The sequence below is a fragment of the Danio rerio genome, chromosome 24 (assembly GCF_052040795.2).
Source record: "Danio rerio strain M-AB ecotype USA chromosome 24, GRCz13ab, whole genome shotgun sequence".
NCBI classification, from domain to species: domain Eukaryota; kingdom Metazoa; phylum Chordata; class Actinopteri; order Cypriniformes; family Danionidae; genus Danio; species Danio rerio.
Genome location: NC_141044.1, coordinates 32,205,934 through 32,230,641, shown reverse-complemented (window position 1 = coordinate 32,230,641; position 24,708 = coordinate 32,205,934). Strand labels below are relative to the sequence as shown.

Sequence of the window (24,708 nt, the reverse complement as noted above, 5' to 3'; positions counted from 1 at the left end):
ATTAGTCCTTTTATTTACCAGGGGTCGCCACAGCGAATGAATCGCCAACTTATCCAGCATATGCACATACACATTGGATGCCCTTCCAGCTGCAACCCAGCACTGGGAAACATCCATACACACTCATTCTATACACATACACTATATACAATTTATCTTATTCTGTTACCCTATAGCGGATGTCTTTGGACTGTGGGGGAAAGCGGAGCACCCGGAGGAAACCCACGCCAACATGGAGAGAACATGCAAACTCCACACAGATGCCAACTGAACCACCCGGTGCTCAAACCAACAATTTTCTTGCTGTGAGGCGACAGCGCTACCCATTGAGTCACAGTGTCGCCCCTATATACTGTTTTCATAAAGTAAATACAGAACGTGGATAATATTCAGACTTTCTAATATTACTGCAAAATTTTCCGATACAGTAAAAATATTTTTAACATGAAAAAGTTATAATTAAACTCCGACTTTTACTGCTGATGCTTATGTGCCATTAACTCAAACAAGCTTGCTTGTTCGCTCTCTCTCTCTCACTTATTCCCAGGCTATACTCCAGGGAAAATTTTGCCGGCTTTCATGGGGGGACGCGCGAGAGGGCGACCGGGGGAGGCTTTGGAAAACTGATGGGTGGATCCCTAGCCAACTTTCAAGCCCCGTGATTTGCTAATCGGGGTATTTTTCCCTTGTCATTTTCCTGTAATCCAGGGTCTGGGTCCAGCCCTCTTGACGGTGAGGCGATCGAGCGCTGCGCGTCTCATTTTGATTAAAGCCCGGATCCCTTCAGTCTGAAGGCTGGGCGCAAGGAAAGAAGGATCGAAGGGGGCCCGGCGAGACAAAATACCCCTCACCTATGGCTGTTTAGAGCAGATCGGGCACTTTTGGGATTGTAGAAGGGACGTCCTTTTCAAATAAGCAGAGCGTGCCCCGGGTTTTGTGCACATTTGTGGGCGCCCGACCATGGAGAGGCCAAGGTGGTCCCCAATGTGGAAAACGAAAAGGTGGCTTTTGGATTCCACTGTTTTCAAATTGATCACAGTTTCCCTCGTCCTGGTTCTGCAGGCTCCACATGTCAGAGCAGGTAAGGAAAGATAGACTTCCAAACTTTTAATGAAGTTGTAGGGGCTTTCTAAGAGGAGATGCGCGAATTTTACGCGATTGAACGTTTCGCGTTTAGACTGGTGATCGCAGATGTGCATCCATGTATGTGTGTGCGCTACAGGAAAGATCATTAAAAGTGTGCACCACTCTCTTTACTCTACGGAGTGTGTTAAAATAAATCCACCTGGTCTCAAAGTATTCACGAGTGTCTGTTAAGCTACAATTAGCTCAATAATTCAATTAAAATGGCTTAAACTATATATATTGCTCATAAGACTTAGTTTATGAATTAAATAACAAGACTATGATTGAATTAAGTTTGCACTTGAAGTGGGCTACTTTATGAAAGTGAAATGTTTTTAAAGTATGCAACTTGTCTTTAAATGTTAAATTTGCATCTACATCCAAAGTTTACAAAAAACGAAGGATATTATTGCATCTCAGAATATTTTGTGTGCTAATGCACTGTTTGAGAGGCTGGACAGAAGGAATGTGTCAAGAGAGTGTCATGGAGAGACAGTTTGGGATTTACTTTGGGGGGAAAGAAGCTCTTTGTTTGAACCTGTGGTCCGTTAGGTGTGTGTGGACACGGTTCGCAGGGTGGAATTCCTTAGGGTTTTTACATCCACGCTTTACATTTAGGTACAGGAAATGGAAAGGTATAGGCTTGAATGGTGTAATTTAGCAGATTTAGTTGTGTGCCAATCAGTAAAGCAAGACAGAATAAATATGGAGATTATCTGTAACTGATATGCTAGTGTACAATCATAAGACTTGTGCGTTCTGACTACATTGGTGTTATTTATTTTCTATTAATCAATTATTCTTTAATTATGATAAGCATTTGATTCATAGTAATTGAGACCTGGGAGGTCCAAATTACAATGGGCGTGACTGATCAAGTCACATCAACAAGTGATTCGATTATGAAAGCAGAAGTCTGACAGTTTAGCTAAACCGTCAAACTTTATGTTTTGGTTTTAGAAATGTGGAAAAATGCACATATATGTAACATACGCTTACTTTTTTAGCATGTTTGGGTCTAAGCTTTTTACAAAACACATTTGATATTGCTTCCAGTTATTAAATTAGCATAAATCACAGTGGGCTACAGCCAAAATCACCCATTCCCCATTCACCCCTATAGTTCCGCCAAAGCCCAGGCAGGGGCATTGCAAAATTGTCTCCCATGTCCTGAGTTTCCCAGTGGGAATGCTTCTTTACTAAGTGCTTTCCCGTTATTTGATGACTGTCCTCTCAGCTCATCCCTATTATTTTGGAGGCTTCAAAGGGCCCGGAGCCATCCAGGGCCCCTAGACTTGCATTATGACAGGTCTCACTCACTCATACAGGAACAAAGCTCCTTGAAAAATTGAATTAGACATGTTGTAATTAAATGACAAATCAGCCATTGTTGTCACGTTTCCCAGATATACTTTTTTGAAGTGTGTATGATACATCATGCTTAATAACCCTTTATCATCTATCAAAGATGATAATGAATCTTAAAAAGTATTAATCCTAATTAACTTCTAAAGCAATGCGTCTTGCGGTTTGTGGCTTGTGAATGCATTTCTGCCGGGTGCCCTCTTGAGCTGGCAGTGTACTGACATGTTTTTTCAGCCCCTGAGGCTGAGGAACCTCAGATGTGCATTCCTTCAGACAATGCACACATTTCAGAAATCTTTCCTCTTACTCTTATGGTAGACGGTGCCTACCAAGCTTCATCTGGACTACATTTAAGTCATGTTTTTGAGAGTCAACTCAATGGGTAGAAATGTCCAACTTTGATGTTGCATAACTGCATGCGTTTAGATTCTTTGCATCTTTTAGCAGCAGTACTATTGAAGATGCATTTGGGGTATCCCATTAGTGCATACAGTTGCAATCATTACAAGATTTATTCAATAAGAATTATTAAACCACCTGAATTATTAGCCCCCCCTTCCTATTTTTTCCCCAATTTCTGTTTAACAGAGAGAAGATTTTTTAAACACATTTCTAAACATAATAGTTTTAATAACTCATTTTTAATAACTGATTTATTTTATCTTTGTCATGATTACAGCAAATAGAATTTTACTAGATATTTTTCAAGACACTTCTACACAGTTTAAAGTGACATTTAAAGGTTTACCTTGTTTAACTAGGTTAACTAGGCAGGTTAGGGTAATTTGGCAAGTTTTTGTATAACAATGGTTTGTTCTGTAGACTATCAAAAAATACACCTTGAAGGGCCTTATAATATTGACCTTAAAATGGTTTAAAAAAAATTAAAACTGCTTTTATTTTAGATGAAATAAATCAAATAAGACTTTCTCCAGAAGAAAAAATATTATCAGACATACTGTGAAAATTTCCTTGCTCTGTTAAACATAATTTGTGAAAATTTAAAAAGAAAAATCAATTTCAAAAGGGGTTAATAATTCAGATTTCAACTGTAGTTCACAACATTTACAATGCTTTTTTTTTGTGTAAAGCGCAAAAAAATTAACTCTAGAAGAACCATATTTAATTCTTTGAACCTTCAGTGCAAAATGTATATTTTCAGACAATTTTCCACTATAACATGTACATAAAAAGTTCCTAAAAGGGATGCTATATAGAAGATCCGTTTTGGGCTCCTGGGTACTTTCAGAGAGCGGAGCAGAATTCATAACCTTTTCCAATAATTTTTGACTATAAAAATGAAGCTCTCAAAAGCACAGTAAAGGCATAGAAGAACCCGTTTTTTGACCTTTCACTAGAAAATTGTAAAAAAACCACATCGCCCACTGTAAAAATCAGTGAGTTCATGGTTATTCAAGGACCAATGGATGTCACAGAAGAAACATTTTTTTTTTCAAAAGATTGTGGAAAGTAAAACGTTCTAAACAGAGCCAACCTTTTCCTATGTTACATCTTAAAACCACTTTTCTTTCTATTCAATAAAAATGAACAGTGTTTACCTGGTCCTCATCAAATTTGCCTTTACACAAGGAATAAAGAGCTCCGGACAGCATGAGGGAAAGTAAATGATGACAAAATGCTCATTTTTGGCTGAACCGTCCCTCTATGAGGTGAACTGAACAGTATTCTTGGGATGCAGATGGTTGAAAGGCTGTATTGTTCTTTGATGTTTCTCTACAGTCATGAAAGGGGGGGAAGGCATGGGGAAAACTTTTTTGCAAAAAATTCCGCCAGTGAGGTTGCCTCGTGGAGAGCCTGTGGCATAATGCGGTCTTGTTCAAGCGGCATGCATGTGTCAAAGAGGAGAGATGGGGGGAGAGAGAGAGAGAGAGAGATACAGGATGAAAGAGAGAGAGAGAGAGACTCTGACTGAATTCATTATTGGAGTCTCAAGGAGCAGCAGGTAAAACGGTCTCCAGCATTTTTACCTGATATCCCCCTAAACATTCAAAAGGAGCCAAATAAGACAGTAATTGGAAAAATGCTATTTAAACGCTACATTTGTGTCATCCTCTAAACATAAGTGAATTTCCTAATGAAATGATTTATTCTAATGATAAAACTCCCAGTAAAACAAGCCCCTCCCACTTTTTTGGGAGGTCCAATAGAATATTAATGGCAAGTTTATGATCTCATAAACTCAGTTAGCCCCTCCCTCCACATTCACACTCAATGTCTAATCATCCTTTTCTCACACACACTAGCCTGTCTAATGCAAAGAATGACAGCGCAACAGATCAGCATGTGTGTTTGCACAGCAGTCTGGTTAAAAATCACACCAGGCCATCAGCTGGGCTTTTCTAATGACAGCCAATCCACAGTTGGTTTTGCGAAAGGTTTCTGAATATTGACGTTTTTCTTTGGCGTTTGCATGGGAGAAGGTCAATCTCAGGCTAACATCTGGAGTGTGTGAGGCTTGAGGTTATGCAGAGCATCAGTTTAAGTTTGCAGTTTTTTCCTTTATGTCTATCTTGTATGTTTAGCGTAAAGCTGGGATTGAGGGATAATGGGGGATCACTGCGCTCAACACAAAGAACCGGTAGAAGAATAGTGTGTCGCCTTCGCTTTTCACAGCTTTAAATGGGGTGGTAAATGCTTTCTCAGCAGCGGGAAAGCCTCTGCGTCTTTATTACAGGCTTTTTTTTTTAGACCTCCCTCAGATGAATTTGTGCTTTTGTGACGTATAGTCTGCCTTTGTTGTTGACGGTCTGAGCGTTTGGTTTTATGTGGTAGATGCCAAAGATTCACTCCAGGCCTGAAGACACATATGGCACTGTTGGTAAAGTCTGGATAACACCCAGATGCTAAACATGTGCCCTAAATTTGCAGTGAATCATGAAGAAAGTCTTCTCAAGGGTGCTGCTTTCTAAGTTGACTCTCAGGGAAGTTTCAGGGTGATCCAGGGTGAGCGGTGTTTATCTTAGATCTTGCTTCGTTAACCATAATGAAACCGTTTGTTCAAGCTTATTTGACCCAGCTGTTGCTGAAGTAACTTTCAAGGGGTTGAAGAGGGAATCTGACATTTTTACAAAGGTCAAATCTCATAGGAATGAAGAGCGCTGGGTTGAGTTTGCTCATATAGTGATTTAATACCCCATATTGGTCTCTTCTTTGCGGTTTTGAATAATTAAACAGGGTTTACAGGTAATTTTATGGTAATTTTAATTTATGGTAATTTTAATGATTAGCTTAGTTTAGAATACAAGCTGCAAACATGTTTAATGTATAGATTTACTATGAAGTAAAAGAAAAAAGGGCATATTATTAGGCAATATTATTATAATATGAATAATATTGTATAGTAATAATATATTAATATATTATTAATTCTAGTTACAGGTGACGCGGTGGTGCAGTAGATAGTGCTGTCACCTCACAGCAATTAGGTCACTGCTTCGAGCCTCGGCTGGGTCAGTTGGCATTTCGTTGTGGAGATTGCATGGTTTCCCCACGTTCGCGTGGGTTTCCTCCAGGTGCTCAGGTTTTCCCCACAGTCCAAAGACATGTGGTACAGGTGAATTGGGTAGGCTAAATTGTCCCTAGTGAATGAGTATTTATGGATGTTTCCCTGAGATGGGTAGCAGCTGGAATGGCATCCGCTGCATAAAACATATGCTGGATAAGTTGGCGGTTCATTCCGCTGTGGCGACCCCAGATTAATAAAGGGACTAAGGCGAAAAGAAAATGAATGAATGAATAATTATTGTTATTATATACGTAACCCTTAAGCAGGCATTATAACCACCTGGTTGACCTTTTATCCATATGTTATCATTATCATGTGTTATCATAATATTTGTGTCAGTATATTATTCAATCCAAGATTTGGGCCAAAAATATTCCTTTCGAGTGGTGCTAGTTAAAGGGTTATTGTATTAATAATTTATATATATATATAAGTGCTGATTTGACATTAAATACTTTGTATTAGTTATTGTGTTCTGAATTGTTTCTTTACTTGATTGTTTGAAAATGTTAATATCAATATGTTGTTATTATAACAAAATATTATAATAAAATGTAAATTAAATTATTTATTTTTGGTTTTTTATTTTAAATTAATTTATAATTTTAGTCTTTATTACTGTACATTAAATAGTGTTTAATGTTAGTAACTTTATCACATGTTTGATTTAATTTATAATATAATATAATATAATATAATATAATATAATATAATATAATATAATATAATATAATATAATATAATATAATATACTATACTATAATATAATATAATATAATATAATATAATATAATATAATATAATATAATATAATATAATATAGGGGGCATCATGGTGGTTCAGTGGTTAGCAATATCACCTCACAGAAAGAAGGTTGCTGGTTCGAGTCGCGGCTGGGCCAGTTGCTATTTCTGAGTGGAGTTTGCATGTTCATGTGGGTTTCTTCCGGGTGCTCCGGTTTCCCCCACAGTCGAAAGACATGTGGTATAGGTAAATAGGGAAGGCTAAATTGTCCGTGGTGTATGTGTGTGAATGAGTGTTTCCCAGTACTGGGTTGCAGCTGGAAGGGAATCCACTGTTTAAAACATATTTTGGAATAGTTGGCGGTTCATTGCGCTGTGGCAACTGCTGATAAATAAAGACTAAGCTGAAGGAAAATGAATGAATGAATAATATAATTCATTCCAATGTTTTTTTTTTGTTTTTTTTTGTTATTGTAAGTGTGGATGTTAGAATGTCATTCTGTTGAAGCTGAAGTTAACTGCAATATAATAACGTTAATCATCTGCTAAATATTTGTAAATAACAATATTTCTAATGTATTTCCCACTATTATTTATCTGCTGACATTTTGCATGCCTTTTCTACTCTGTTCAGCAGAACCCGTGGATGTCTTAAAAGTATTAGAATTTCCCACTGTCCCAGAAGGAGTAGAGAAAACGTCAGGATTCTGCACAAACCGAAGAGCATCACAGCCAGACGCGGCCTACAAAATCAGCAAGAATGCCCAGCTCAGTGCCCCGACCAAGCAGCTTTTCCCAGGTAAGCTGAACCCCACGAACATGTCTCCATATCCTGCCTACGTTCAGCTGCGTTTAAATGTGCCCTTTGTTACGGTTGCCAAGGCTTTTGACAGGAGATGCCATCCCTGATTGTGCGGGGCCATGTTTCACTCAGACGCTTGTATTGTTAAGCGCTCGGAGAACTTGGCTGAAATCTCTTGACCGCAGCATGGCTCGTCTGCTTAGTTGCATAAGAAATGAACAAATGGTTTTAAAGAGAAAGTTCACCCACAAATAAAATAATCACCCTTATGACTTCTTTCGTTAGGGAAATGCAAAAAAAAAGATGTTTAGCAGAATGTTCATGCTGCACTTTTATGTGCAAAAAACAACTAATGACCATACATACAAATGTAGCATTCAGCTTATGCATTACATTCCCAGTTATCTGAATGTATCTGATACCTTCAAGATGCATGATGCCAGGGGTGTTCAAATTTGGTTCTAGAGGGCTGGTGTCCTGCATATTTTAGTTCTTATCCCAATTAAACACACCTGAACCAGCTAATCAAGCTCTATCTATGTATACTAAAAACTTCAGGGAGGCGTGTTGATGGATGTTGGAGCTTAACTATGCAGGATACTGACCCTCCAGGAAACCCCTGCATTATGCAATTAGCATGTGATTATAATAGTGCAGATGTTGTTGTTTTTTTAATATGGTCTTTATTACTTGTTAATATTTTTACAGCCTGGATAATGTCACATATCTGGTGTTTATTAGCAAATCTATTGCATCTGCTTTTTTTTTTTAGCTCAGTTTAAAGGATTATGGCTTATAAAATGAGTAAAATGTCACAAAATATTGGGTCACACTTTACAATAAGGTTCATTAGTTAATGTTAATTATGCATTTACTAACATGAACAAACAATAAACCATACATTTACTACTGTATTTGTTCATCTTAGTTATCGTTAATGAAAATACAGTAGTTCATTGTTAGTTCATGTTAACTCATGGTGCATTAACTAATGTTAACAAGCATGGACTTTGATGTTAATAATGCATTAGTAAATGATCAATTATGATTAATACGTAAATGCTGTACATGTGTTGTTCATGATTAAGTTATGTTAGTAAATGCATTATCTAATTAACCTTATTGTAAAGTGTTACCAAATATTGTAATTCATTTATCTTCTTTAGCTATTAATGGCATTTTAAAAATCTAATAACGCACATGCACAAAATTGAAAGATGGATAACTGAAGGAATTAATTCAAACTGATTTTTAAAATACAACTGAAAATAAATGACTTAAGTAAATTGATCAAATAAAGAAAACATTTTTAAAAAACTATAAAAAAATATGCATGTATTACGTTTTAGCTTCTAAATTATTGGGAGAAAAATTAATTTGTTCAGTTTCTATTATTTTGACTAACAGAAATAATGCAGAAAATATATTTATACAATTAGTAGCCTAATTATATAAATTATTTGTTGAGTGCTGGGATTTTTTAAACCAAATTTGAAATAGTTAATTTAATAATTACTTTTCTAATAACTCTTTTTTTTGTCTTTGTTAAGATGACAGTACACAATATTTTATTGGTTATTTTGTAACACACAAGTATTCAGTCTGAAATGCAATGTAAAGGCTTAATTAGAGTAACAAGGCAAGTTAGGTTAATTGGACAAGTTAGTAGTTTGTCCTATAGCTAATCGAAAACAAAATCTCTTAGGAAGGCTAATAATATTCACCCTAAAATAGATTTATAGATTTTGAAACTTTTATCATTTCATCCAAATTTAAAATAATGAATCATTTAAAATATAAATATAACAGAACAATTAAAATAATACATTATTCATTTTTACATGCAAGTTTCATTCAATTCTATCTTTCCAAAATTCTTTTAAAAATAACTCATTTATTGAAAATCTGTGGTTTTTTTTTGTAAGGTCAAGTTTATGTTACATGTAGATGCATTACAAGTGCATCAATATTAGAGGTGATAAACAGAAATACTCTCTAAATAATTATATACTGTAGTAATATATACAGTTTAAGTTAAAATTATTAGCCCTCCCTTTTTAAATATTTCCCAAATGATGTTTACCAAAGCAAGGGTTTTTTCACAGTATTTCCTATAATATTTTTTCTTCTAGTGAATGTCTTATTTGTTTTATTTCCGCTAGAATAGAAGCAGTTTTACATTTTTTAAAAACAATTTTAAGGTCAACATTATTAGGCTTAAGCAAAATATTTTTTCTATTGTCTACAGAACAAACCACTGTTATACAGTGACTTGCTCAGCTAACCTTAATCCTTTAAATATCAATTTAAGCTGAATACTAGTGTCTTGAAAAATATCTAGTAAAATATTATATACTTTTATCATGGCAAAGATAAAAGAAATCAGTTATTAAAAATGAGTTATTAAAACTATTATGTTTAAAAATGTGTTGGAAATTTTTTTTTCTTTTAAACATAACTTAAAAAAAAAGTTAATAGGGGGGCGAATAATTCTAATTTCACATGTATACTGATTTTATACAGTAGGAGAGTTCAGCTTCTCTTTGCCCAAAGCTTTTGGAAAGCATATGGCTGTAGTTTTGCATGTTTTAAGACAAAACATACAAATGTCCCCAAAAGTTGCTCCCAATTACAACAAATCAATATCTTCTTTATGAGCACCTCAAAAACAAGCAAACATTTAAATAAATACCCATCAGTAAAGCTGCTATGTGTCTGCTGTTTCCCTAGATGGTGTTTTCCCTGAAGACTTCTCCATCCTAACCACCATCAAGCCCAAAGCAGGGATCCAGTCCTTCCTCCTGTCCATCTACAATGAGAAAGGCGTCCAGCAGCTGGGCGTGGAGGTGGGCCGTTCACCTGTCTTCCTGTACGAGGATCAGGAGGGCAAACCTGCCCCGGAGGATTACCCTCTGTTCCGCGCTCTCAATCTGGCCGACGGAAAGTAAGTCACAGAGCACACAGATCAATGTACAGTGCAGAGCTGAATCTAGGGGTGCATAACTTTAAAAAACGGAGATATTTCATTCTTCTGCAATATATATGTGAGCCTGGACAAAACTAGTTTCGTGTGGCATGGTAATTTATAGATTTTCTTTTTATTAAAGAATGATTAATTTATTTTTTTGGGACAAAATTATTCATTTTTCTTTTATGCATCAGAATATGATGTTCCATAAAGACTTTTAGTAAATTCCCTACTGTAAATATAGCAAAACTTAATTTTAGATTAGTATTATGCATTGCTAAAACTTAATTTTTACATTAAAGATGGTTTCTTCAAGATTTAGAGTTTTTGAACCCTCAGTTTTGAGATTTTTATATATAGTAGTTGCATCTCAGTCAAATAGTGTCCAATCCTAACAAACAAGATTATTTAATCAGCTTTGGGGTAACGCTTAAGTCTCAGTTTCCAAAAAATTACACTTATGGTTTGGTCCAGGGTGACATATTGCCATAGATGACTTGTGCTAATGTTAGTACACCAGCATTTGCCATTTAAGAGATAATCCTCTTTGAAAATTGTGATTTCCACGCATGAGTTCTAAGAATTCACTATATTTACTCCAAAAATATCCTAAAAGTGTCGAAAAAAATATATACTTAAGAAATTATCTCAGTATATTCATGAATAAATAACAAGCTGTGTCATATTTATTCTGTGAAGGATCAAAAGTTGATATTTCTCAGCAAACAGTTCTTTCAGACTGCAGAAATGCATGAAATGAAATCCTTAGTTCTGTTTTTCTACCCTTTTTTTTTGTTTTTGAAACATTATTGCAAACACACTTAATATTTTTCATGGCACCAAGCAACATAACTTTGTAAAGTTAGGGCTCTTAGAGGGTAATATGTCAAAATAATAGGCTTACCTTGCAATTTTTCACGAAAACCAGTTCACTTGTCAGGAGTGATTTCCTTGTTTTTGATTTCAATGGTAGAAGCAATGTTGTGACGAGTGCTGTTGATTGAGTTAGTGACAACTAGTGGAATTTTCGGCATCATATACTTCAACCAAGCGGTAAAGATGGCTCAATCAGGTTTAGTTAAGTTAGGTACTCCTCTCAATAAGGTATGGTCAGTCCATTTGGTCGAGCAGGCAGTTAAAGGGTTGAATAGATCTATTTTTAAAAGAATTCATACATTTAGATTGACTGAAATGATTTTTGTTGGGGAGTTAATCTGCATGAACTATACTCTCAATCCGGCGTAATAATCAAGATAATTTGCTGCTGTAGCAGGCACAATGATATTATGCAGAGCTTAAAAATAGTTCCCAGCTAGGTAACTAGGTAATAACACTGTGCAATATCATTGCGCCTGCTTCAGTCATGGTATGGCAGCAAATTTCCTTGATTATTATGCTGGAATGCCAGCATAGTTTCTAGCCATATCAGCCCAAAAAATTGCAACTTTCTGTTGGTCCTTATAAGCAATGTACCTACAGAGGAGTCAAACTTAAAGTTTGCAAAAGTATTAAATGTCTCTTTTTATTCTTTTTATTTTTAAGCAAGATGCTAATGATCTAATCAGATTTAAAGATTTATGCTAAGCTAAGCTAAAAAGTACTCCAGCCAGACCCGTAGATCGGCTGAATGAATTCAATATGGTAAAACTTAACAGTTTAACTGTAGTGGACTTTTAAAATCTTTTAGAAAGTATATTTCTTTAAAGACATTTTTTATAGATGCTGCACTTTGCCTTTGTAGAGCAGCCTAGTACAGTGGCTTTTTGGACCTGTTTAGCTTTAGGTTCATCCTGAGAGAGTAGACAGGGTCAGATGGAGGTCAGTCATTGACCTTAACAGCAGGAAGTCATTTTTGTTGCCAGTCTAGAGTTTTAAACCGTGGTCCTGAGCCATTACATGTGTAGAAAAGACATTTATGGGACCGTTTTAGTTGACAAGTAGATGATTCAGTTAGTTACGTGTGGCTTCTTCAGCCAGAGGAGATCTCACTGAGATTCTGGATTGATGAAGTGGAGCTGACAGGGCCGTAGGTGATCTGACCTTAGCAGTGATCCTTTAGAGTTCTGTTATTTTTAGAAAGATGGAAAGTTGGACCCATTGTGGCAGACGCTTGACCTCAGAAATTAAACTCTTGAATTACATCATCAGGAATTGATATTTATGGAAGCCTCATGAAGTGCAAACTAAAAAGGTCATTGTGAGGAAAATTTGAAAATAATATAAATAAAAAACATCACAGTTATGAGACAAAAATCAGTTTGTGAGAAATATAGTCACAGTTGGAAGACATTCACGATTATGTGATAAAAAGTCACATTTTGTGACTTTATATGGATGAACCAGGATGAACCACACTGTTCCAGTTACTATGACCATTTATGTGAAGCTGCTTTGACACAATCTACATTGTAAAAGCGCTATACAAATAAAGCTGAATTGAATTGAAAAGCTGAACTTTATAGTTACATATTATATAGGATCAATAGGCCAATTCACAAGGAAAAAAGTCAAATTGTAAAATAAAAATAAATTTTTTGGGAATTTGTCTTAGTATTTATGAAATGGTCTTTCGATAGCACTGTCACCTCACAGCAAGAAGGTTGCTGGTTCGAGTCCTGGCTGGTCCTGATTTGAGTTTGCATGTTCTCCCTGTGTTAGCGTGGGTTTTCTCAGGGTGCTCCAGTTTCCCCCACAGTCCAAAGACATGTGGTATAGGTGAATTGGGTATACTAAATTGTCCCTAGTGGGTTGCACTGTAAAAAATAAAACCTCAAAATTGTAAGGCAACTTGCTGCAGAGCTTTTTTGAGTTGAATGGACTAAGGTTGTTTTTACAAGAGAAGAGGTAGTCTTGATATGCTTTCAAATGAACCCTGGAGCGGTTCGGTTATGGTGAGAACATGATCCAAACTATAACAGACCCAGCATTAAAAAGTACTGCACCTTTTTGGACTAATCCAGCTGCCAAAGTCCAATGCGTTGTGCATCATGGAATGTGGAGGAAAATTTTTTGTTGACAGTGCTTTACCAACTATTTTCAACAGAGAGAGAGAGAGAGAGAGAGAGAGAGAGACAAAAGAAAAAACATTACCTGATAGACTGTTGGTAATATTTCCGGAAGATGACCATGCTGCGGTTTAGCTATATTAATTTACACCTTCTCCTAAAGTGGCTTGCGATGCGCCTTCACCATTTGCAATGCATTAAAACATTGTTTTCCAGCCATAGCTGCGCTTCATTTTCGAAATGTAGTTTGTCTAAAGTGATGTATACAAACTAGTATACTAGTAGCCAGCACAGTCGTCCCTCCATAGTAAAAAGGACATTTTGTGTCTGCCGGTTTGTTTACGTGAAGGAGTTTCATTGGCAGTTTCCCGCACATTAATTCTAACCAATCAAAAATCAGTTTAGGAAATACCTTTAATAACATTTAGCCAATCAGTAATGTGGATTTTGTCACATGCATTTTTAACCGGTTTGAACCAAAGCATTTAGTGTGGTGTGAAAAGGACCCAAAAAATGGCAGAAAAATGCTACAATGTATCATTCGCTGCCCTTGGTCCGCACTAAATAACCCGAACCACAGATGTGAAAACACCCTATAGAAAAATGAATAAATGAATGAATGAATGCCGTAGTCAATATTAAAAGATATAAAAAACACATAAAAATCCATATTTTCCAATATATATGTTTCCCAGTTATGAGGCAGAAAAATCCCAATTGTATGTTTTACACAATGTGAAGTCTAATCGCATAATTGTGATTTTATTTCTCATACTTTAATATTACACAGTGTGACTTGTAATTGGGACTATTTCTTGTGAATGGCTCAATGCCTTGCAATGACAATGTAAGTCACATTCACACAAAAAAGTCATAATTATAAGATTTTGAGATGAATCGTCACAGATGTTGGAAAAGGCCACAACATGCCACACAATAATTTGTAAAGTCTTCAAATCATGGTTATGAGATATAAAGTGGTAAAAGCGCACTGAAAAAAATAGTTTATTGTAAATTGTTGCTAAATTTAAACAAACAAATTAAGTAGAGCATTACTAAATTTAATTTCTTGTTTAATTTTATCCCATATAAATTGTTTACAACCACTTACCTTAAAAGAAGTGAGTAAATTCCATGAATAATTTTTTTAATGCATGCTTCTAGATATTAGTGATAGTGGGCTCTATTTTGACGGTCCATGCGCAGAGCGCAAAACGCAGGGCGCAAACGCTTTCAGGGCATGTCAGGACGCGTTTTTGCTAATTTAAGGACGGGAAATCTGCCTTGCGGCAAAGCGCATGTTCTAAAAGGGTTGAGTTTATTTTCTTAATGAGTTATAGGTGTTTTTTGAGAATAAACCAATTAGAGTCTCATCTCCCATTCCCTTTAAGAGTCAGCTAAGCCAAGAGCGCATTCGCTATTTACAGGACGCAAAGTAAGTCTAAGTGGAAAAAATTAGCATTTCACAAGCAAACAGTTAACAGTTGACAGTTTTTTAACAGAAAACTGTTAAACAGAGCATCTACTGCATGAGAATGAGAGATAAATGATCTACTTTCACTTTCGCCCTTGGATAGGGAAACCTTTACACACAGACATCAATTAGCCTATAAATAATTAATTTCGTTTGTTAATCGCAAAGATTTGTTTCAAAACTATTTCTAAATTCAGTTCTAATTTCCAGCAAACGAATAAATGAACAATAATGACCAAGTCTGGTCAAAATACTGAGTTATTTCCAAATACACCTGCCATGCCCCATATGGTCTTAAACCTGCAGGTGGGCAAATCTAAGCTTGTTTTTAATAAAACAAATATAAATATGGATATATTAAATAATACTGCTAATAATAATAACATTATACAAAAGCAAATTGTTATGAAAAAACTGAAAAAGCCTCCCGAGATGAAGAAGACATAAAAGCAGTGATTTTTCATATTTATATAGGCTAGAAAATAATATGTTTTGTAATGTTTTAATCCTTTATATTTATATCCTATATCAATTCTTATTATATCCTATATATATCCTTAATATTTAAATTGTTTCATATGTAAAGATATTTTCCTATTGCTCTCTTGTGCGTATTAAGCAGTGCATAAAGTCTGCGCCGGAGTTTAGACCGGGTTTGTTTTGGTCTAATGAAAAATCTATTATAGTTTCTCAAAATAGCAATGCGCCAGCAGTGCACCTCAGAACGCTTTCCTTTTTAGACCAGAACGCCTATGGGCGCACAAATGAGCGCCAATGCATTTGCTATTTAAACAGCGTAGCACAACGCCTCAAAATGACTCTGAAATGCCCAAGTGCTAAAATTAATTTACAACACAAAAGTATTTCAATGGAAGTGTTTTGTTTTAGGTTTTAAGAGGCTTTATTGTAGGTATCGGTTCAGTGAGGTGTTTTTTTTTTTTTGCAGCATAAACAGCAATATTTTCATGAGTGATTATAGAGCTTATGTTTCTGACGGGGATTTCAGGTTAAATGCACCTTGATTAGGCTAATTCTGTCATTCCAATTCCCTCGTGCCTGAAGAATTATGGGTACAAGTGGCTTTGTATAAATAATTTGCAAAGCTAAACGGATTAACCATCAGCATTGTAAAATAGCTTTCATCCAACCTTTGTGGTTTATCATCTTTAGAGACATTTAAAATAGGGGAAATTTTATCATATTAGGCCATGATGCATGTGCGATCAAGATTCTGAAATGCATTTGTGTTAAAATGAATTGCTTGACCACGCTGTGAAAATGCTACATTATGTTGCTGACATACTTTATGCAAAGATGAATTACGCCACTGCGTGTCCTGAGGGAAAACGGATCATTTTTTAAGTGTGAAAATGTGTGTGACTTTAAATCATTGTGTTTGGCAAGTCCAAGAATTAACTAAAGCTCTAGAATATTCCCAGGATGTTTTAACGCCTAAAGGCGTGAAGTACGACATTGTGGTTTTAAACCATTACACATCAATCATCCTCCTAATCGCTCCTAACTAGGGTATGTAAATTGCATCTTTTTTATTTCGTTAGCTGTTACGTTATCCAAGAAGTTGGTTTCTTGACACAGTAAAGCCTGTCCCGATTCAACTCTGCCAAGTGCTTTAAAGCCACAAGCCAGAATAAAGGTTTTTCTTCCTAACAAAGTGGATTATGGGAAATTGATCACCCTCCTGGGTGCTATTGATACCCCTTTGAAAACTCACTGTGGCTTCATACCGCAAACCCGTCCAACTGTTCACCTTCTTTTTTTTCCCAATGTTTTGACTCTACAGTTCGGTTTCTCTGCCGTACCTTCCTGACACGCACTTTCCACAATGTTCACGGTGTCTGTCATGCTGAACAACTCACAGGGGGGATTTGGTCGAGAGTTTAATGAGTTTAATCCAGTGTTAAACAAGGCCAAAGTTTGAATGCTGGAATGCGGTCCACTCAGGAATGTTATATCTCAAGAATGGAGGCAAATTGTCTGAGGTTTTAAAGTAAGGCTCGTCTCACGTGTGGCGGCCTTTAACTGTTTGTTGGGTTTGTAATCATCTGATCTACCGGTTTAATCGCAGGTGGCATCGCGTAGGCATCAGCGTTGAGAAGAAGACAGTGACTATTGTTGTCGACTGTAAGAAGAAGCTAACCAAGCCATTGGGCAGGAGTGACCATGCCAGTATCGACACCAAGGGTATCACCGTTTTTGGCACCAGGATCCTGGATGAGGAATCTTTTGAGGTAAAGCTGTTTTCAGTGATTGAAGAGTGAGGTATGTTATTATGATGAAGACAACATCTGTTCGTTTGAGAACAGGAGAGTAAAGTAAAACTGGATTTATAGTCCAGCTTCAGGGCCGTCTGCATGCATTGTTCAGCTTAGTTAATGACAAATAAAACTAGCATGAGGTAGAAATAAACAGGCTTGTAAATAACAAAAAAAAAATGCTTAAATGTTTTGATTTAAGAATCTGCTGTTCTTTTGTCAATCCAGTGGCTTGCAAAGCTTTGTTACATCTAAAATAGAGAGTTCCAACACAAAGGGTTTTGGCCTTCATGTTTCTAGTCTAGTGGATTGGAAAGCCTTGTTATATCCAAAACTAAAACAATTGGTTACACTTTAAACCAGAGGTCCCAAACTCGGTCCTAGAGAGCCAGTCTCCTGCAAAGTTTAGTTCCAACACCAGTCAGACCAACCTGGGCTTGCTAATCAAGCTCCTACTAGGCTTTCTAGAAACATCTATGCAGATGTGTTGAGGCAAGTTGGAGCTAAAACCTGCAGGACTATAACATCTCAGCCATGAATGTAAGCCTTGTTCCTCTTCAGTTGATTACTTTATGATGGATATCGATTAGTGAATCCTTTAGTCGATATCCTACAGATCTCGAAGTGATCGACTGATGGAAAACATCTCACATTATGTCCGATATTGACTAATGGACTTGGAAAAATTGATTGAAGGGGATCTCTACCCTACAGGATTAACATCTATGTTGATCCTGGAACAACATTCCAATCAGCCAATCAGAATTAAGGGATCCATTTACAGTTTGTTAAATTTAGCTTTAGGGTTAGATTTATGCACTTCTACATGATAATTATTTATTATTTCCCTTATAATTATAAATTATTTTGGGAATAATTTACAGTTATGGTTGGGATTAGAGGGATTAGAAACTATGCAACTATTTGTTAAATACTGACATTTTCCAGTAGAGTATTTAGATAATTTTTAGGTTAGAGTTAGGATTAATAAGTTGGTGTGAACTTGCAAGTTACATACAAGTCATTATCTGCCATTAAAGGATTACTTCACCCAAAAATGAAATTTCTGTGATTAATTACTCACATTTATGTCCTTCCAATCACATGAGATGTTATTTTAGATCAGGGGTATCCTGGAGGGCTGGCGGCCTGCATAGTTTAGCTCCAACTTCCTTCCACACACTTGCCTGGAAGTTTTAGTAAATCTAGAAAGAGATTGATTAGCTAGTTCAGGTGTGTTTAATGGGGGTTGGAACTAAAATATGCAGGACACCGGCCCTCCAGGACCGAGTTTGGGCACCCCTGTTTTAGATGAAATATGGGAGCTTTCTGACATTCTGAACCTCCATCGACAGTAATGAGTCTTTCAAAGTCTAGAAAATGAGTCAAAAACATTGTCAAAACATTATATGTGGCTACCACTATGATTATACGAAGCTCCAAGAACAGTTTTGTGCATCAAAAAAAAAAAATAATAATAATAAAATTAGTAAATATGACTCTCTGTCTATATTTGCTCCCCTTATTTATATTAGAGTCATCAGTACACTAGTGTCAAATTGCTGGTTGTAAACATGCACACTGATCTGATGCGACGCATGCAAACAAATGACTTTTTGGCACACAAAATGTTTTTTTGAGCTTTATATGATTACAGTTTAACCACTGTAGTGAAAAATTAATAAATGTGAGTATCTAATAAGGTACTTTTTACATTTTTGAGTGAACTAATCCTTTGGATGAAGTGGATGAAACTAATTAAACGTGTATATGTGGTCTAAATTGTTTTGAGCTAGCTCACATTTGACTACTATGTAAAAAAGTGTATTGCCTGGTACCCTGCTGAAAAATCCAGCTTTAACCAGCCTAGGCTGGTTGGCTGGTTTTAGCTGGTCGACCAGGCTGGTTTTAGAGGGGTTTTGGTCTTCCAGCCATTTCCAGCCTGGTCTTAGCTGGTCAGGCTGGAAAATGACCAGCTAAATCCTGCTAAAACCAGCTTGACCAGCCTGGTTTAAGCTGGACATAGCTGTTTTTGGCTGGGCTCCCAGCCTGGCTAGGTTAGTCAAGCATGTTTTAGCTGGTCATCTCCTAGTCTGACCAGCTAAGACCAGGCTGGAAATGGCTGGAAACCAGCCTGGAAATGGCTAAAACCCCTCTAAAACCAGCCTGGTCAACCAGCTAAAACCAGCCAACCAGCCTAGGCTGGTTTAAGCTGTTTTTTTTCAGTAGGGAGACCAATGCACATTGCAATAACAGATGGCAAAAGACACTTTATTGGGTTTCGTCATTTGAGAATATCACCACTGCTGGCGTCTTTTGCCATGATTGACTTGACTTTTGAACTTTCGTCCATTGATTGTGCTGAATTGAGGTTTGTCTGGTTATGAAATGTCTGGGAAGAGACATGCTAGAAATGCTAGAGACAATGCATACAGAGTGCACGTGCAGATGTAAAGCTACTTATAGTCAACAGAATGTCTAAGCAGGACTACCAAAAAGAAAGTGTTACCTAGTTTTCCTTTCACCAAAAGTGAAGTCTATGGCATGTCATGTTGGCCTTTGTTTTGTGTGTTTGCCACAAGCTAACAGCTATTTGCGTTAGCATCCCATTCATTGTTATGTCTTGTATTTGCAAGAGAAAAGTCATTGTTTGGATCTCCATGGTGACCTGCCAACAGCATCTTTTTATGTAACATTGTGGTATGTGGGGTCACGCACTCTGAGAAATAAAGGTACAAAAGCTGTCACTGGGGTGGTACCATTTTGAAAACCGAACAGTTGTAATTTTAGCCACTAATATGTACACATTAGATACTTATATAGATACCAGTAAGTTTAAATGTGTACTTTTCGACAAGGTGCTAACTCTGTGACAGCTTCTGTACGTTTATTTCTACCATACACAGTCTCCATTGAAAATAGCCCATGGAAATTTAAAAAGGTCAAGTATTATTGCATTTTGTTTAGCGAATATTTACATTTTATTGCTTTAAACAGTATTAATAGCATCTGAAATGTTTACATTTCTTTGTTTAATTTCTTTGTAGTGTACATTAGAGTAAAGGGGTGTCTAAATTCTACATATATAGACCATTTTAAGCAGCTCAGATTTAGTAATAAAAATGTAGCCCTACCCAGATTTGACCAGTATCAGAGATGGTTTCTGTTATAGCAAAGGCGAATATTTGTCCCTCTGAACATGAGCTAACTCAGGATAAAACAGACAAGCCTTGTGTCACTGTTTACCTTTAAGCGGTCGGGTTTTCTCCTTGCTTCCTGTTATGAAGGCTTCTTTCACCTTGTAATTAAAGTAACTCAAAGCCAGAGAAGCCCTCTTCATGCATGAATTGCTCACGTCTTCGACTGGGGCCTTCAGTCTACATGGCTAATGGCGTCGATTTTCTACAGCAAAACTATAGCATGTGTATAATTGTGCAATATATTAGAGAAGAGAGCAATTTTAGGCAGTTAGTGGTCTAAGGTATAGAAAAGTGTAGGTAATTTAAAGGCACACTTTTTGCTACTTCCCTAGAGTTAAACACTTGAGTTTTAATATTTTTGAATACCTCTGGGTCTGGCGGTAGCTTTTTTTTTTTTTTTTTAGCTTAGCTTAGCATAGATCATTGAATTTAATTAGACCTTTAGGATCATGCTTAAAAAATATTTGATAATTGTACTATTTAAAGCATGATTTTTTTGTAGTTATATTATGTGTAAAACAGATGGAAAATTTACGGGTCTGGCGGTATAGCATTTTTTAGCTTAGCTTAGCATAGATCATTGAATTTGATTAGACCAGTGGTTCTTAAACTGTGGTACGTGTACCACTTGTGGTACACAGGCTTTCTTCTAGTGGTAATCGCTGAATAATTAACTTTTAAAAGCATATTTTTATTTAAACATTTTATATATCTTTTTACCTGTAAGCACAGTAGTGTTAATGTTCAAACTATTTATAATGCTTAAAGTGGCTTACAATAATAAATATTCATAATAATAAGAATAAATCTGCCACGCTTTTGAACTCTGCAGAGCTGTAGCTGCTTAATTAGGCCTACTATGCTACTGTAATTCAATACTAGTCATTATGGTGGTACTTGGATAGACATTTTTTTTCTGAGGTGGTACTTAGAGAAAAAAGTTTGAGAACCACTGGATTAGACCTTTAGCATCTTGCTCAAAAATGACCAAAAGGATTCGATAATGTTCCTATTTAAAGCATGATTTTTTTTTGGTAGTCAACATTATGTATAATAACAATTGGAAAATTTAAGGGTCTGTCGGTAGCATGTTGTATTAGTTAAGCTTAGCATAAATCATCGAATTGGATTAGACCATTTAGCTACTTGCTCAAAAATGACCAAAAAAAATAGACAATTTTCCTATTTGAAGCGTGACTTTTTTTTTTTTTTGCATTTACATCATGAATGAAGACAGATGGAAAATTTCAGGGTCTGTCGGTAGCATGTTTTTAGCTTAGCTTAGCATAAATCATTGAATTGGATTAGACCATTAGCAATTTGTTCAAAAATGACCAAAACAATTAGATTATTTTCCTTTTTAAAATTTGAATGTTTTGTAGTTTCATCATATATGAGAACAGATGGAGAACATCCAGGTCTGGTGGTAGCACTTTTTTTTTTTAGCTTAGCTTAGCATAGATAATTGAATTAGATTAGACCATTAGCATCTAGCTTAAAAATGATCAAAATGATTCTATAATTTTACTATTTAAAGCTTGATTTTTTTGTAGTTAACAGCATGTATGAAGACAGATAGAAATTATCCAGGTCTGGCGTTAGCACGTTTTTTAGCCTAGCTTAGCATAAATCATTGAAATGAATTAGACCATTAGCTACTTGCTCAAAAATGACCAAAGAAAATAGATAATTTTCCTATTTAAAGCGTGACTTATTTGTAGTTATGTCATGTATAAAGACAGATGGAGAATGTCCAGGTCTGGCAATAGCACTTTTTACCTTAGCTTAGCATAGATCATTGAATTGGATTAGACCATTAGCGGCATGCTCAAAAATGACCAAAAGGCTCAGTAATTTTCCTATATAAAGCTTGATTTATTTGTAGTTATGTCATATATGAAGACAGATGGAAAATTGCTGTTTTAAGGTTGATATGGCTATGATCTATACTTTCAATTTGGCGTAATAATCAAGGAACTGTGCTGCTGTACCATGGCTACAATGATATTACACAGTTTCTAACTGGTCGTGTAAATTTAGAGCTTCTTGATAGGGACAATTTTCAGGCACTGTCTAATGTCATTGCGTCTGATTTTGTAGATGCTGTGAAGTTGTAAAATTAGCCTATTTGTGTTTCTTTGAAGGACTCATTTTATTTTTAACCTGCTGCTGTTTGAAAGGATCTACAAAGTCTCAAAGCACAAAGTCACTCTTAAGAAACTCTATATTCATAAGCGCTGTTTCTGAACTACCTCACATGCCTCAATGATAGCCTTGGGTTTTATTAGATGTCACAAAACCCTGTATATAAATAATGATTCTGGGTCTGGTTGAGTTGTGTTAGCAGTGTGTCTACATTTCCAAAAGACATAGATCTAATACATTAATACATGTCATTTCTTCCCTAGCTGATTATATTCACAGTATTAACCAACTTTATGTAAACGTGTGTTTTGACATGTGAAAGAAAGTGTTACTTTGATATGAGGGTTAGAATTGATGTCCTGGAGTACTTGATAACTGTATGATAGCCGGTTACAGTATCTGTTCATGCGCCTCTTGTCTATACAATCAGAAACTTGTATATTAGAAGTTTAAACTGACAAGGCTTTAAAATGTGTTTGTTGTGTCTGGAGTAACCAGGGTTGCCAGGTCCAAGATTTTACAACTCAATAAATCTTAAAAAACCCAGCTATAAAGACTGAAAAGTCACCCAATAATTTCCAATCTGAGTTGCTGGATTCCCAAAAAAGAAATTATTTTACGCTGATTTCCTGTCACATTTTGTGCTATACATACTTATAGATACACTCTATGTGTTAAAGTACTGCCTGACTTTCCGCACATCAAATCAACGCTTCTACAGTAAGTACTGATGTCCTGTTTATTTAATATGTGACTATTTACTCGCTCACTTGCTGCAGTCTTTGGGTTGCCAGATATGCAGTCTGGGATCTTTGTTTTCATTTTGTATTTGAGAGAAAATGTAAGTGGCTCAGTGATTAGCACTGTCGACTCACAGCAAGAAGGTCGCTGATTGGCATTTCTGTGTGGAGTCTGCATGTTCTCCCCGTGTTTGTGTGGGTTTCCTCCGGGTGCTCCTGTTTACCCCACAGTCCAAAGGCATGTAGGATAAGTAAATTGAATAAAACTAAATTGTCTGTAGTGCATGGGTGTGTATGGGTGTTTTCCATTACTGGGTTGCAGCTGAAAGGGCATTCGCTGCATAAAACATATGCTGGAATAATTGGAGATTCATTGCTCTGTGGTGACCTCTGAAAGAGAGACAAAGGAAAATGAATGCATGAAGTAGCCTAAAAAGATGCAACCACAAGTTAATTTATTTATTTTTTCCCACAACTTAATTATAACAAAAAAAGAGCAAAATTGTGTGGAAATATCAGCAACCCTGACAACACTGGGAGTAATCCAGCAACATGATGTAAAAACTCTGCCTTGTATCAGCCGTGAGGAGCAGCTCATTTGCTTTTAAAGAGACACACACAAAAATGTGTTTTTGCTTTCGCCTAAAAAGAGGCATAATACTGTTAACTGAGATTTACAGACATATTTTTGGGACACCTGAGACATATGTTACATCTCGTAAAAAGCCTTTACTGGATAATTTGACTGACACAAATCTATTACATTTTAAAAGGCCATGAATCCCCTCAGCTGGGTGTTTTCACACCACTAGTTTGCAAAAAGTCATGACAGTGTGTGAGTCCCACTTTGTTTAGGTGGGGGTGTCGAGTGGCGAAAGAGGGAAGGATTTGCATGAAAAGAGGAGTTTCAGTTTGAGCATGTGCTGATTTCCACACAGACGCAGAGGAGAAAGACTGTTTACATAGACATCAGTTATCAAATTATTTCCCAAATTCTTAACTTGTCAACTTTAACTGCAGTTGGGCACTTTTACTTTCATTCAGGAACATTTCATGCATGCCCCCCAACAAACGAGATATTGGATGCGAGGAACTGCTGGAAGTGTTTAGTTTTAATTCAAGGTTTAATTCGCATGGCTAATGGACAAAAAAAAAAACATCTGCATTTTTCTTCTTAGATGTACTCAGTAGATGGCGTCAGAAAGCCGTTTGTGTATTGTTTATCCTGTCACAAAATGCGGCAAAAATCCCACACAATGTTAATAGTTTAATTAAGGTGTACATGTTTACATTCGGAGAGCAACATTAACAGTGGATCTTTCAGTCCATAATATTGTAGTGA

The 24,708-nt window shown here is 36.2% G+C and overlaps 1 protein-coding gene across 10 annotated transcripts in view; it reads left to right on the top strand.

Annotated features, from left to right (window-relative positions):
• The first annotated feature begins 772 nt into the window (after window positions 1–772).
• Window positions 773–24,708, top strand: part of col11a1a (collagen, type XI, alpha 1a) — a 135,650-nt gene continuing 111,714 nt past the window's right edge. For 5 of the 10 annotated variants that reach the window (XM_087308794.1, XM_087308789.1, XM_087308792.1 and 2 more), the window contains exons 1-4: window positions 786–1,081; window positions 7,394–7,558; window positions 10,292–10,505; window positions 17,095–17,257. In XM_087308794.1, coding sequence (XP_087164920.1) covers window positions 961–1,081; window positions 7,394–7,558; window positions 10,292–10,505; window positions 17,095–17,257 — 663 coding nt within the window. In that variant the 5' untranslated portion in view covers window positions 786–960. 10 annotated transcript variants of the gene reach the window in all.